Below are 15,006 nucleotides of genomic sequence, written 5' to 3'. Positions count from 1 at the left end.
TTTAATGTTTTTTTTGTTTTTTTTTAATATGGAAATATGAAATTATTTTTTTAATGAAATTATACTCTAAATAAGAAACTAAAACTGCCAGTAGGTGGCGGTAAATGTCTTAATGAGTAAGTCCTTGGGACATTTATTCATTCGATTAGTTCAAAGAGCTGATTCATTCAGGAATGAAGTAAATGGCTCTCTTTATGAATGGGCCATTGAATCATTGGTTCACCCAATTGATTCGTTCAAATTGCAGATTCATTCAGAAACACTGCTGTGTGTTGCTCAGAGAGGCACAACAGTTCTGCTCTGGCTTATATGTAATATTTTCGTTGGCAAAATTGAGCAAAAACAGACAATATTGTGTCTAAAATATAACAATTTTAATTTTATTGAACTGTTGTATAAAATCAGTATCACATTTGCACTTGTGATATTCAGGATATAAACCACAGTAGTGTGATATTGTGTTCGTTACTTAAGTGACATTGCTTAAGTATATAATATGATATAAATATGAGACAATAACTTATATTTAAGAGAAAAAAATAGAAGCAAAAATTAAAAAAGGATGTGTATTTAAGTATATTTTATAGTAGTAGTATAAGTATTAATATTATTAACAATAAATATTTTAAATAATAATAATAATTAAACATTATTATTATTATTATTATTATTATTATTATAAAATACACTTAATATGCATGATCTGAATTTTCTCATCTTTAAAAGTCTTCAAATGTCAGAGTTTGGGTCTGTGGGCCAAACTTGTCTCGTAAAAAGGGAGCTCTACAGCCCAGAAGACAGCTTTAGCTCACCTTGGCAGGTTCGGTTGTTGGCCGACAGTTTCATGAGATGTGGACAGGAGCAAGACGCAGAACCATTATAATTTATAAGACAGAGGTGAGAACATTGGCCTCTTCCCTTGTTACCATCACATGGATTAGGAGCTGAAGAGATGGAAAAAAAAAAAGAAAAAAAAAAAACATAAATAAAAGAATATCTGAGTATACATTCTATGTTACATTTATATTTAATTCTCCTATAATGATTGATCGGTGAGTCTTGTAGGATTTCTTTAGCTAGTTATTGGTTTGCATCTATGCATGTAGACCTGAAAACCAAAAGCACTCTGCTTAACAAGTGGAATATGTGGATGCTGTGCTGAGTAATTAGGCCCCTTATTCCCTACCCAACAATCCCAGGGTTTGTTCTTGCTCAGAGCAAGGTTGTTACTCCACAACTCTAAATGGGACCGTAATACACACGGAACTAAAGAAAAAAAAAAAAAAAAAAAGCATAAACAAGTCCATAAAAACAGTCGTTTCAGGCCTAATGAATACAGTAATCTCTATGGCACTCTTGCTAAGCTATTCTGACACATGAAAACCGATAGAGATGCGGGCCAGCCTCTTCAAACACAGACAGGTAATGAAAACGGACAGAGAACAGACATCCTGCGCTATAAACAAAATCCCAAACGGAGTAAAGCAGGTGCTAAGCCACAGGACAAAAACAGAGAGCAGAAACAAAAATAAATAATAACAATAATAAAAAAGAAGTAGAAAAATTATTAGAAATGGTTCAGTCTAAAGGTCATTAATTTTATTAAATATATTAATTCTTTATTTTGTTGGTTGATAGGTTTACTGACTATTAACTTTAATAATTTATTAGAAAAAAATTAAGAATGTTACATAATAATTATAATAATAATAATAATACATTTTATTTATATAGCAGCTTTCAGAAATAAAAGGCAGTTCAAAGTGCTTCAAAGGTCAAAAACATTTTTTAAAAAATAAATAAAGATAAGACAAGCCTTAAAAAACAACAACAAAAAAAATTAAATAAAAGCAACAAGAGCAAAAAATAAAAAGCAAAAAAAAGCACTATAAACAAAATCACAAAACAAAATAAAGCAGGTCTTAAGCCAAAGGACAAACATCCAAGAGCAGAAACAAAGAAAGTGAGAAAAAAGCTCAGGAACACACTTTTGGCTTAAAAAAAAGTGCATTTCTAAACTAGCCTATGAGGTACATTTCAAAACAACCTTGTTGAAAGCTAGAGACGACAAGTCTAAATATATTATTCTAAAAATGATTCACTCAAGAAGATTCACTTTCATCATTATTTTCAAGGACTGTATGCAGTCGAAGGTTCTTTCACTACTTCAAATTGACTTAAAGTTTGATCAGAATATGAAAAAAACAGGCCCGCCATCTCACAAAAAGCCTTCCCACATCTGTGTGGCGTATCACTCCATCCAAACTGTAGGTTTATAGCTGCCAATCACAATCTGGAACGCTCTGTGAACATTTCCGCCAACCCATTATGAGTGTTTATGTGGAGTCATGAGTTAACAAAGAGCCTCTTAGCACCATTAAGGGTGTAATTTTGCTTTGGTGGATGATGCCAAGCTCGATGTGTTGACAGAAGGCTGATTTTTCCACATCTGGCAGATGTACACCCGAGGGAAAAGATGCTGGACAGCCATCATGGGCTGATTCAATTGTGTTTTATTTATGGGGCGTTTTTTGGCTCTTCTTTTGTACTTCATTGCCCAAACGGTGAACAAATTCTATTAGGCCAATTAAAAGTGGGTTACAGAAGGAGGGACAGATTTCAAGCGCATGTTCAGAGTTGATTGAATGAATGCATGCTACAAGAAATTACCCAGAGGTCACTAGCACTAGCAACCGGTTAAAACACCCTAGCAAACCTCATAGCAACCCTCTAAAAACATTCAGAACACATTACAGAACAAATTGATATGTAAGTCACAGTTTTTCAGAAAATGTAAACAAACAAACAAACAAAAACAAATAAATAAAAAATAAAATTATTTAATGTTTTTGCAGCATCTTATAGGAATAGAAAACTCTTTTTTTTTTTTCATTTCCTATTTCGAACAAAAAAAGAAATAAGAAACAAAACAAAACAAAACAAAAGACAAAAAGAAATGAAATGAAACTAAACAACAAAACAAAACACCAATACACATATTTCTCTAAAGAAAATAAGTTATCTTTGCTTGTTGGTGCTTTTTATGTTGTTGTTGTTGTTGTTGTTGTTGTTCTAAAATCTTTGTTTGTAAAATTGCATTTAGAAAGTCATAACAGAAATGTGACCTTTAGTGTGTGACTGTAATAAATAAATAAATAAATAAATCCAATGTTTTTTGCAGCACCTTATAGGGTCGGTGCACCTTTTGGTCATTTGATTTTCTACTTAAAGAGAAATGAGAAATTTGATTTTAGTTTTTTTGTTTTGTTTAAGAAATGGAAAAATTTAAAATAATCTAGATTTTTCGTATTTTTGGTTAATGGGTAAAAAATTAGATTATGCTTTAATGTTTGTTTCGCATGCGTGGGCAGCCCTGAAACGCCCTGCCTGTCCCATCACGCAAAATAAGAATTCGTCTGATGTACTGCTCTGCAAATTAGTTACAATAGTGTTTCTTCTGTTGCATATATTTCTTGCCAACAGCCTACATCTCGTATAGAGCAGAACAACACACGTTTTGGGTCGGCGGAGGTGCCGGCGCGATCCATTGCATGTAATTTTTTGGTCATACTGATAAAAATAAGACATTATTCGAAACTGTAAAGGGTCTACTTTTATGTATATACACTCACAATGAACAAAAGCTACAAACTGCTTTTGCAAAATAAAGACAAACAAAGTGGGTGCACATTTTGCAGTCTCTGTCTCCATGAACAACTTTCTGAAATGCGTCAAAAAATGAACCGAAACTCAGGGAGAAAACTTGCCTCACAGACATGAGAAACATGTCTATACACATAATTTTCTGATTATGTAATCCATTTGAAACCAACGAGAGGTACAGTCATTCCCGTCTGAGCTTATAGTCCATTGTACGCGCAGCACAGACTATTCATATGGTATGTGAACATGTAAACATCCCCATCACCTCGATAAAACAAAGCACCAAGCTTAATCAGGTTATTTAGGCTATTTTTCATCGTTTTTGCAATAAATCATGCTGTAAGCCTTAAATAGTACATAATACACATTTTACTAGTTGGCCTTTAACTTTATCCTATGTGGAAGACCGAATCAGTGCTTGACTTTAAATGATCTGAATCAGCGACAGTAAAGGCATTAATATGATCTCGCTTTAGTTCATAATTCTAAAGCTATAATTGAGACGTAAGACACTGCAGTAGACTAATTATTACAGTGAAAACTTAAGCAAAGTTTATAACACATAATATCAGTTTTTTTTTTTTTATGTGGGGTTGGGTTTTTCCCATGAAACACAAACAATGTTATTATTAATAACTCAAATTCTGCTGTTAATAGCGAGTGAAAACGTTGCATCTGAGGTTTTCTTAAATAGGCCTTTTGAGAATAAAATGAGCAGGCTAAAATAGAGGTCTGCACGGGACTGTTTTTTTCGTCCCGCTCCCTCCCGCTCCCGCAATGGTTCTATTCCGCACGCACACGCTCCCGCCTAAAATTCACTCTGTGTTCACCCGCTATCCGCATATAGTGATTTTCTTCCTGACCCGACGGGTCCCGCTAAAGATCGTTTCCAGAATCTCGCGTTTAAACTTCCCCTAAAGAAAGAGAGCGATTGGGAATAACAAATATAAAATGTTGCATATACAAGATTTGTATTTGTTATTTGTCTATGATGCAGTCAACACCCTAAAAAATGTCAGAGAAAAAAATGTCACAAAGAATAATAATAGGCTACATATCACAGAGAAAAATAGGCTAAATTAAATAGCCTACAACATGTCCCTCAAAACTATAGGTTATGCCAAAATTACATAAACGAAAACTGTTGGCTTACTAGCTATACTGCAAAATGAAATCTTTTTTAACATCCACGCAAGAAAAGAATGACGCTGACTGACGACTGTTTCAGAACGTCTCTCCTTCAAAATACGATCACAAAGGTTGAATGTTCTCTGAAGGTGCACTCACGCAGACCTCTAATGCAAATAACATATCTTGCCAGGTTTCTCAGGACAGGGAACTGGGGACTGTGTGAACGCCACCAATGCAGAAAGTTTTGTTCACTTCAAGTTCAAGCACAGATGTGCTGATGTCAAAGCATCTCCGGAGCGACCGGGTTATTGTCAGACCGCCCGCTCCTGCCTAAAATACACTATAGTTACCGACCGCAATCCGCCTTTCATTCAAAATGTAATCCCGCGCAGCAAGAAATCTTATCGCGGGATAAGATTATAGAGCCGCGGGAATGCAGACCTCTAGGCTAAAATCAGCAACCACAAGTATAATATCTTCCTCCATGTTGTTTTAGATCACATAAAAGCCAAATGGCGTTTTATTGGTTATGAATGAAGTCATCTCTGATTTGTCAATAACATGCATCAGCCGTTTTTTTTTTTTCTTCTTCTTCTTTTCAAATCTTGTAAGCACTGCTAGCAGGTGTACATGACAAAGCCAAAGGATTCTCGTGAACAAGCTTGGCTCGCCTGTTGCATCTCTCCTACCGAAAATGAACTGAGCTTGCGCGTCTACCATGTAGTACAGAAGACTCGGGAGGGTTGACTAAAAGCCACCCTCACATGTGAAACAAATATTAAAGCATAAACTCATTTTTTACCCATGAACCAAAATCACAAAAAACCTCTTAATTCTTGTTTTTTTTTCTTTTTTCGTTTCTTAAACAAAGCGGAAAAAAAAAAAAAAAAAAAAAAAATCAAACCGTTTCTCATTCCGTTTCCCAAAACGTTTTTGTTCTTTTTTTCATTTCATATTTTTTATTTCTTTGAGAAAAAAAAATAAGAAACAAAACAAAAAAACAAAACACAAATACAAAGATATTTCTCCAAGGAAAATAAAAAGTTCTCTTGGTTCTTGTTAGGTACTTTACTTTTTTGTTTCCTTTGTTTGTAAAAGTGCATTTAGAAAGTCATAACAGAAATGTGACCTTTAGTGTTTTCAGCAAACAAACAAATAAACGTGTCTTTCTACTATAAACCCTACAACCTTGCTATACAAAAAGTTGTTTGATGTTTTTTGCAGCATCTTAAAGGAATAGAAAATAAAATAAAATCTTAAAAAGTGCATTTAGTTTTTAGAAGGAAAATCAGAACAGAAATGTGACCTTGTATTGTTTGACTGTCTGTTTCATATTTCAGAAATGATGGGAATTCTTGATAGGAATCAAGGGAGTTCTTGACGAGACAGCTTTGCAGCCAATTAGTCCCTAAAATCTTCTAGTGAGAAATGGGAATGTGCCAAAACTGGGCCATTGAACGCTGTTAATCCAACATGACAACTTCGCTCAATCTAGAGACTTCTCTCATTATGTTCTTTTGGATCCTTCACATCATCATCTGTTCAAAGTCCCTCTAGACAGTTTTGAAAGACAGCAAGACAGTTTCTTACTTTGTGGCTGCCTGCTGGGATGGTAAATCTCCAGGTCGAAGGGTTGGGCACTGGTTTTTTGGATCACTGTCACATTGGCTCCAGTCCATTTGTTGGCTTTAGTCAATGTGTTGGTCCTCCAGTCGGTCCAATAGACGTTCCCTCCAAAGAGAGACACGGCAAAGGGGTGAGAGAGGAATTCGTGTCCTCGAAGAATTTCAATCACCCCCGTGCCGTCATATAGAGCTGAGTATATCGCGTCAGATCTGAGGACAGACAAATAATCATTGTAATCATCACCATCAGAATATTTTGAAGTTGACATGAAATCAAAACTGAACCTATTTACTTTCTTAATACACACTTCTACACATTATCAAACTGAATCAAATAGAATATATTAAATTTTTTAATTACATCACTTTGAATTGCATTAATTCAATAAATTGAATGGATTCGAGTACAGAGTTAAACAATATTCATTATGTTTGATTCGATTCAATTCAGGTTGATTTGACTCGAGTCATGTCAAGTCAAGACAAGTAAAATCAAATCAACTTGAACTGAGCTGAATACAGTACTTCATACAGTAAATCTAGTTCAATTCTGAATTACAGCAATTCAATTAAGTGAACTGAGAAGAGTCAAATCAACCTGAAACGAATTGAATCAAATTAAACTTAATGAATCTTGTTTAACTCTAAATAACATCAATTAAATTAACTGAACTGAACTAAGTTGATTTAAGTCAAATAAAATTAATTCAACCTGAACTGAATCAAAAAAGGTTCTAAATCTTGTTTAAATCTTAATCACGTCAATTAGAATCAAATCAACTTGAACAGAAATCTTTTTACCTCTATATTATGTCAATTCAATTAACTGAACTATGTCAATCAAATCAAATCAAAATGAATAACATCATAATGTAATTATATTTAGATTCACTTTGAAAACTGTTTGAATTCAGTTACATTAGGTTACAAAAGTAAAATGGGTTGTGAACGGCACAAACTATTGTTGACCTAAAATGTGTGTCCCAATTTGCCATAAAGAAGGATAAAGAAATCAAAGTACATTTTTTTTTATTAAATAAAACCACAAAATATAGTATATATTCTACATTTTTACTACAAGGAAAGATTACTGCAAATAACGGGAGTATATAGTCTAAAACAGTCAAAATAGTCTGTAAGAAAGAGTTTAGAGCAGTGTTAATTTCGCTGACAAATAATTTGTCATCATTTTTGTCAACAACATTTTTTCAAGCGACGATAACTAAAACGATAACTAAATAATAAAAAAAGGTTTTCAATTACAAAATCGATTTACATTTTCGTCAATGAATAAAAACGAGACGAAAATGTTAGTGAGGGACGATTTGGGAAGAGATGGAGATCCAGTCAGAACTGATGCCTCATAAACCTCATAAAACGTTAAAAAATGTAAACATCTGGGAGAAAGAGAAGAGCAAGCATATGGATAAATCTGAAAAAGCATGATGAAATGAAAAGAGAGCTCTATTCAGTCCAGTTTTCTGTGCGTAGACAGAAAGCTGCCCCTAAGTCAGTGCACGAGTACTGAACTGAGCTCTCTTTTGAGTCTTTCCACGCTTGAACGGACAAATACACACAAAGTTATGTCAAAATGTCAGTTTTGGCAAGTATTCACATAAACACAGTCGGTTATGTCTTAAGTGAATGTAAACAGTAGGGAGAATATCTGACGTGCAATAGCATCCGGCCTTAAAGTGACAGCAGCCTAATAACCTGCTGCTGTCCATCGTTAATATTAATCAAACAACGAAAGGAAAATCACTCAATGTTCTTGACTGAATAACTTTAATAGCTTTATTAATAACCTTAATCGCTTTATTACATGTTCAAACCTTAAAATAATTCATATTAACAGGTTATTGGTTGTTTTCTACAGAAGTATATAATCAGTTTGGAAATTTTAGAGAAATGCTTAATTGATGCATTACAATTTAACTAAACCCATTCGATTTTAGTCGATTAAATCTACTGTAGATTTAGTCGACTAAAATTTTATGATGTTTAGTCAACTAAAACTAGACTAAAACTAAAACAATTCAGATGACTAAATATGACTAAAACTAGAAGGCATTTTAGTCAAAAGACTATGACTAAAACTAAATCAAAATTTATTGTCAAAATTAACACTGGTTTAGAGTACACTGATGCCTTGTTAAAAAAAGACAGCTGAGAGAAAAAGAAAGAAACTGTTGACAGACTGTGAGAAAAAGAGGGATGTGTGATCTGAATATAGCAGAGACAAAAATGAGGCAATCGAAAGCAGAGAATTGATCAGATTCTTCATTAAGTCCAAGAATCTCATTATCTGAATATTAATTTGCAGAGCACTTGGAGCCACCGGGCACAGGAGGAATTGAATAAGCGCTGAGAGAAAATGTATGAATGTGTCAAGACAGCAAAATTGCTACGCTTCTGCTTTGTAAAATCAAAAAAATAAATAAATAAATACTTGATGGGCAAAATTATAATCTATAGTAATAGCATATCTCCGTCAGCCTGTCATTTTGTCGCCAGCTGAGGTGGATCTCGAATTTGAACCGGTACAAAAATACATCAGTCATTCAATAAAAAACTTCTGCTCGAATGTTTAACCAACGACTGAATCCGAGCTTGCTCCCAATTCTCTCCCAAATCCACCCTGTACGTTACAACCAAAACATTCCCTTTACGATCTTGTCTTGCAAAAACATCACAAAATATTGACAAAACCCAACAGAAGAGTGTGCGCATCCTTTCTTACCGGGCATCTGTCCATACTATCCTGCTCTCCATGTGATCCAAGGTGAGCCCATTGGGCCAGGCGCCGGTGTCCATGTCCTTGAAAACCACATGTCGCCGTTTCCCGCTCATGGAAGCGCCTTCAATACGAGGAAACGTGGCATCCCAATCGGTCCAGAACAGGGCACTGTTGACAACAAAACTCAAGTGTTTAAAGGACTTTCAAAGGAGGGCTTGCAAACCACATCCTCATTAAAAGCATCAGCATTAGTGCAATTACAAAACAGGTAAAAAATGTGTAATGGCCCAATTTCATGGTAATATCCCTTCTGGAAATCATTTAAAAAGCTCCTTTATGGGTGATTAGACTGGTTCATTACAATTCGCAAACCACAGTACGGAGCTATCAATCACTGAAGTTGTTCATTAAAGCTATGAAGTAATTGTAAAACTGGTGGCATTTGCTGTTATTCCCTCTCAAAGTTGAGACCGGATTAAGGAACTCACCCCTGGCCGGGGTCCACGGCAATCGCCCGAGGGTGTTCCATACCCCCAGCGATCAGGGTGGTCCGTAATTCGCCGTTCAGCTTGGACACCTCAATCTGGTCCAGGTTACTGTCGATCCAATAGAGATTTCCTGCTATCCAATCAACAGCAAGACCCTCTGGAGTGGCTAGACCATGTTGGACCACCACCTCAATCGCTGAAACACCTGCCAAGACAACCAATCGAGTAATTGAAATGTTGTGGGGGAAAAAAAAAAGGTCTACAGTTGTTAGCTTGCCGGGTCAAGTTCATAATTACTCAGATTTGGTGTTTGGGAAGTGTTAATTATGGACCCTATGAAGTGTATGAAAGGAAATGTTAGCAAAGCCCTCAAGAAAAAGTGGGTCCCATTCTCTCTCTATTTCTCAATACCTACTCATCAGTTCCTTTGTGATATGAGTGTAAATTACTTCTCACACATTTTGGGGCTTTTGAAGCTGAAATATTAACACAGTTGGTAAACTGACTTTGCTTTTTAATTGAAAAACATAGCTAAAGAAAGAGCTCTCTCTCAATATGCTGAACAATAAGGAACATGAAAAAATTTGACTGACCACTAGAATTTTCTTCACATAAATGTAGAATTTTCTCTTTCATTTTAATTTACTCTTTTTTGTATGACCTGTTCTCAGACAACTCAATACTAATAACAACAAACGACATAAAATATAAATAAATAACATAAAAATAATAAAGTAAAAAGAATATAACAATAAATACATTTAAAATATAAAATAAAATATATGCCTCAAAGATGTGTTGCTAACACCTTCAGACATAAATCATTCATTTCACTTCATAATTCATAATTCATTTCAAATCATAATATTAAAGTCAAGTCTTCATCTTGAAGGTCCTCTTCCCTTAATTCACCAGCTGTAAGTTTAACGTGATCATATATACTGCCACAGGTTTTAGAACTGCTTTAAGCTTATATTTTTTTGTTGAAACAATGATATGTCAACTTAAATCATACATACTTTAAAAATTGTTTTTTTGTATTTTTATACATTTTTTTTTTAAGTAGGTCATATAAGTAACTACAAACATCAGATAAAAATTACTACTTCAATAATTTTGTCAACACCATCAGTTGTCAACTGCACTTTGAAACCATCCTGAATGCATCCTGTAGTGAACACTAGATTTGTCAGTATTTATAAAATATTTTTGACACATTGTTTATGTATCTGGCTGTGTTGGAGTGACAGGCAAGGGAAACACACATTTTGTGAGAAAATGGTAGAAGCAGGAGGTTGAACTTAAACATAGGTGAAACGCTTTCATCCAAAATAATTTCTAGCTTGACAAAAAATTTCCTGTCAGCGTATTCAAGAATCAGTGCATGATCAGGGTTTCACCTGCAGGTTTCACCAAGTGTTAAACTTAAGCGCTGCAGGAGCTTTACAATGAGCTTTACAGGTAGCATTACATGGACGTAGGAAAATTAAGACCTGTTTAAAATTATATAATACTTCAGCAAATTAAAGATCTCCCCCCTGGTTTCACAGACAAGGCTTAAACTTTTTTTTTTTTTTCCTAGGGTACATTTATAAAAGCTACTTAAAGCTGCAGTCCGGCATTTTTCCTCTTTGTCGCCATCTCTGTTTGAAACCTGCGATTGCAGTCATATGCGGAATTGTTATTGTTACGTGCGTTGTGCATCGGCACGACTCCTCAGCGGATGAATCTAATGTTTGCTGTCAATCACTACACTGGTGTGGATACTGTACTTCAGAATCACAGATTCTACGTCTTGAAAGTATGACCAATATAATAATTTTCACTGGAAAATATCATCTGAACAAGTAAGTAACATTTCTGCTACTTTTGTTCTGACCAATGAAAGAAAAAAGCATTAGGCCTACAATAAATCGTGCTGCCAATGATGATTAAATCTAACGATCGCTTAGCTCGGATCACGTCAAACCGTGCAAATTATTATTACTGTTATACTTTGTTCTCAAATTGTTAATGTTAACAACATCAGCATTGCGTGACTGTGTATTTAGTGTGTATTACTGTTACCTGTAGATTTCAATTTCTGTAGCCACTCCACAGTCCAAAGTCTTTTGCTTTTTTACTACGGGTAAATCTCCAGTTGTCACTGAGGATTGTCATTTGGACCTTTCTGGATTATAATCCGCCATCAAAATGATAAGTTTAATTATTTCAGCTGCTGTGAGAACAGGCTATAAATGATCCGCTACAAGCAGCATCCTCACATGATAAAGCCGATTAGCCTGGACTCCTTCCTTTCTGTTTACAGACGTGATGTAATGACGCAAAGACGAACTGCTGCATGCTCGAATTTCCCGCGGAAATCCACCAGGTCGCTCTTATTATAAAACATGATTACAAGCTTACCAGTGTGAATAGAGTTAAGATAAGGAGATAGTTTTGAACACTGGCTGGATATGTACTTGCTCAAAAATTGATTTTGGATCATTTTTAACCCAAAAAACTTACGGACTGCAGCATTAAATACCCTAATTGAACTAAGGCCTAATCCTGACTTAATCTAAGCCCTGTCTGTGAAACCGGGCCTATAAGGCCTAAAATTTTGATTTTGAAATTTTAGATTTTTTTAGACTTTTTAAGACCCTGATGATATACTGTAAATTCCATTCCATCATATTATAGCCTGTATGGTATAATCAAGGCATAGGTATTAACAGTGTCATAAATAATGTTTACAAAAACTGCCTTACCTCCACTCTCAGACAGCTTCCCACGGTAAATTTTGTCCTCTACGACGTCGGTCCAATACAGCAGGCTCTGGCTGAAATGGAAGTCCAAAGCGATGGTGTTCCTGAGCCCGGGGACTAACAGGCTATAGTCGCCCCTTTGCAGGTTGATGCGGCGAATTTCATGTCTGATGGAAAAAATGATGAACGCCTCAAAAGGATCTACAAAAGGAACAGAAAACAGACAGTAAAGAACAAGAATGCATGCAGCCTAAGTTAAGCAACATGTCCTGTATAGGACTGTGAAAGTTATGCAAATATGTCCTGTATAGAACTGTGAAAATGCATCTGTAAATTGAAAAAAAAAAAAAAAAAAAAAGTCTAAACAAGTAAAGCAAAATAGCTTTTAACATAGTTTTAACAACTTTTAAAATAGAAAAATAGGTTATGCACAAAAAAGCAAGAAGCTGGTAAAGCAAAGTTATTAATGGAAAAAAGATCAAATAAAGGAAATTAATTATAATAATAATAATAACTATAATTTGTAATAAAATGTTCTGAGCTATGAATAAAGCAAGAACTCATGCCGCACACACCTCTACATCTCCTAGATTGGAAATGAAACCTTATGTGGATTGCAATATAAACTATAACTGGCCGTTTCAGTTCGGACAAAAACTAAAAGCATTTTGACAGCTCTGAAAACTGAGCTGTGTGTTCGAGTAAAAGCTTGTTTTCCTTTTTATTAAAACATGTTACTTAGTGCTCTTTGCGCATACCTTCCTCTCCACTCTCATATAGTGCGCCAGAGTCAGATCTCTCTAATCTTTCACAACACAAACAGTTGCTTTGGCTCTCTTGTAAAGTCAAACCGCTAAAATGAAACGCATACATATTACAGATGCATTTTACACCTTAAAACCAAATGCACACCCTCTCTCTAAAAGGCCGATAAAGACCAAAAATATGAACAAATGTGCTCTGAGTCACTGATTCATTTACTTGTCATTTTCCAGGCATTTATCCGTGTTATTTACAGCCCAGAAATTGCAAGGTCATTCGGTTCCCCTGAGGTTAATTGCCTTGCGGTCTGGACTGTAATCTGGTTTTAACCCTATTTGGGATTGAAGTTTGTGTGTGATAAATTCAGCTCGCTAACCAAACAGCAATGTGCCACAGTTTACCTGTACTGTGGCAGCTGTCTCCATCAAGTCCAAGACTCCAGCCAGGATAGCAGGAGCATTTCACAGTATTCTTGTGCTGTTCACACACTTGGCTGCAGCGTAGATGCTTGGTACAGTAATCCAGAACCTCGCAGGTCCGGCCATCCGAGCCCAGCTGGAATCCTGCTGGACAGGAACACACGACCCCTTTACCTGGTGCCACCAAGCATTCATGACTGCAGCCACCCTTCCGCACCGAACACTCATCTGAAATGGAGAAACAAAGCGAGGGAGGAGGATTATTGTTGGAAAGAAGGGAAGATATTGTCGCTTCAGAAGAGAATAGCAGGGTCCGAATAGTGAGACAACAAAAACTGATGGAATTCCTCAGTAGACATACGGTTGAACAGCAGGGAGTCGTGGACGCTTGAAAGAGCCAAAGGAAATAGACAGAGAATGAACATGGTTTGGTGCTTCCCGTTTGGTCCTCCAGGCTATATGCTTCTTGGTCAGCAAGAGCAATTGGAAGCAAGTGGACTGTCTCTATTATCGTCTTATTCCGCTTCATAGTTCCCTAAGCCTTGGGCACTAGAGGAAGCCTGTTTACAGTCTCAGAAAAAATGCTGTACCCTTTGTACCTTATTGATCCCAATAAGGCACATAGTAGTACCTTAAGGTATGTATTACTGTACTAATATGCACCTTTTAGATGTAGATAAGGTACAAAGTTGTCCCTTTAAGGGTACTGCCCCGGGGGTAAAATCTTTTGGGGCTACAAGAGCTTATCACTGGGGCAGTACCCTAAAGGGACATCTTTGTGACTTATTAACCCCTAAAAGGTTCATAGTAGTACCTTAAGGGTACATACTACTACTCTAGGGTACTAATGTGCACCTTTTAAGAGTAGATAAGGTACAACACTGTCCCTTTAAAGGTACTACTGAACCTTTTAGGTGTAAATAAGGTACTGTACAAATGGTACTGCTCCAGTGACTAGCTGTTGAACCCTTTTTTTTTTTCTTTCTTTTTTGCTGTGTAGGTGTGTACATATATCATTTATCTGTTAGTTTTAGTTTTTCTTCCAATGAATGCTCAGAGGCACCAAACTCCAAGCATTTTTCCACCCTTAGCATCACTTTATTGTGATTTATGGCCGAAGACGGTAGGTTTGGACAATGTAATTTGGCGATATGTCATCGAAGTGGCCCCATGGTGAGATGCTAAACGGAAAAACATGGTTAAGTATTAGCTGAAGTTGTCAACTAGAACTATATATGTTAGCCTCTTGGGTGATCAGCTCAATAATGCTATTTCTAATGATAAAGTGTATACTTGTTGCAAATGGCTTTGTTAATCCACTTGTGTACAACATTAAAGGGTTAGTTCACCCAAAAATAAAATTAATGTCATTTATTACTCACCCTCATGCCTTTCCACACCCGTAAGACCTTTGTTAATCTTCGGAACACAAAT

General features: G+C 35.8%; 1 protein-coding gene across 4 annotated transcripts in view; it reads right to left on the bottom strand.

Moving 5' to 3' along the window:
• Positions 1 to 15,006, bottom strand: part of lrp1ba (low density lipoprotein receptor-related protein 1Ba) — a 275,419-nt gene that overhangs the window by 146,910 nt on the left and 113,503 nt on the right. For all 4 annotated transcript variants that reach the window (XM_051907800.1, XM_051907801.1, XM_051907802.1 and 1 more), the window contains 6 exons: positions 13,555 to 13,800; positions 12,395 to 12,592; positions 9,645 to 9,849; positions 9,160 to 9,324; positions 6,385 to 6,629; positions 813 to 944 (listed from right to left, as the gene is read on the bottom strand). In XM_051907800.1, the coding sequence (XP_051763760.1) occupies positions 813 to 944; positions 6,385 to 6,629; positions 9,160 to 9,324; positions 9,645 to 9,849; positions 12,395 to 12,592; positions 13,555 to 13,800 (1,191 nt within the window). The remainder of the gene's footprint in view (positions 1 to 812; positions 945 to 6,384; positions 6,630 to 9,159; positions 9,325 to 9,644; positions 9,850 to 12,394; positions 12,593 to 13,554; positions 13,801 to 15,006) is intronic.

This window comes from Ctenopharyngodon idella, chromosome 10, assembly GCF_019924925.1.
Source record: "Ctenopharyngodon idella isolate HZGC_01 chromosome 10, HZGC01, whole genome shotgun sequence".
Classification (NCBI taxonomy): Eukaryota; Metazoa; Chordata; class Actinopteri; order Cypriniformes; family Xenocyprididae; genus Ctenopharyngodon; species Ctenopharyngodon idella.
Note: the sequence above shows the minus strand (reverse complement) of the source record. Positions and strands in the feature narration are given on the sequence as shown.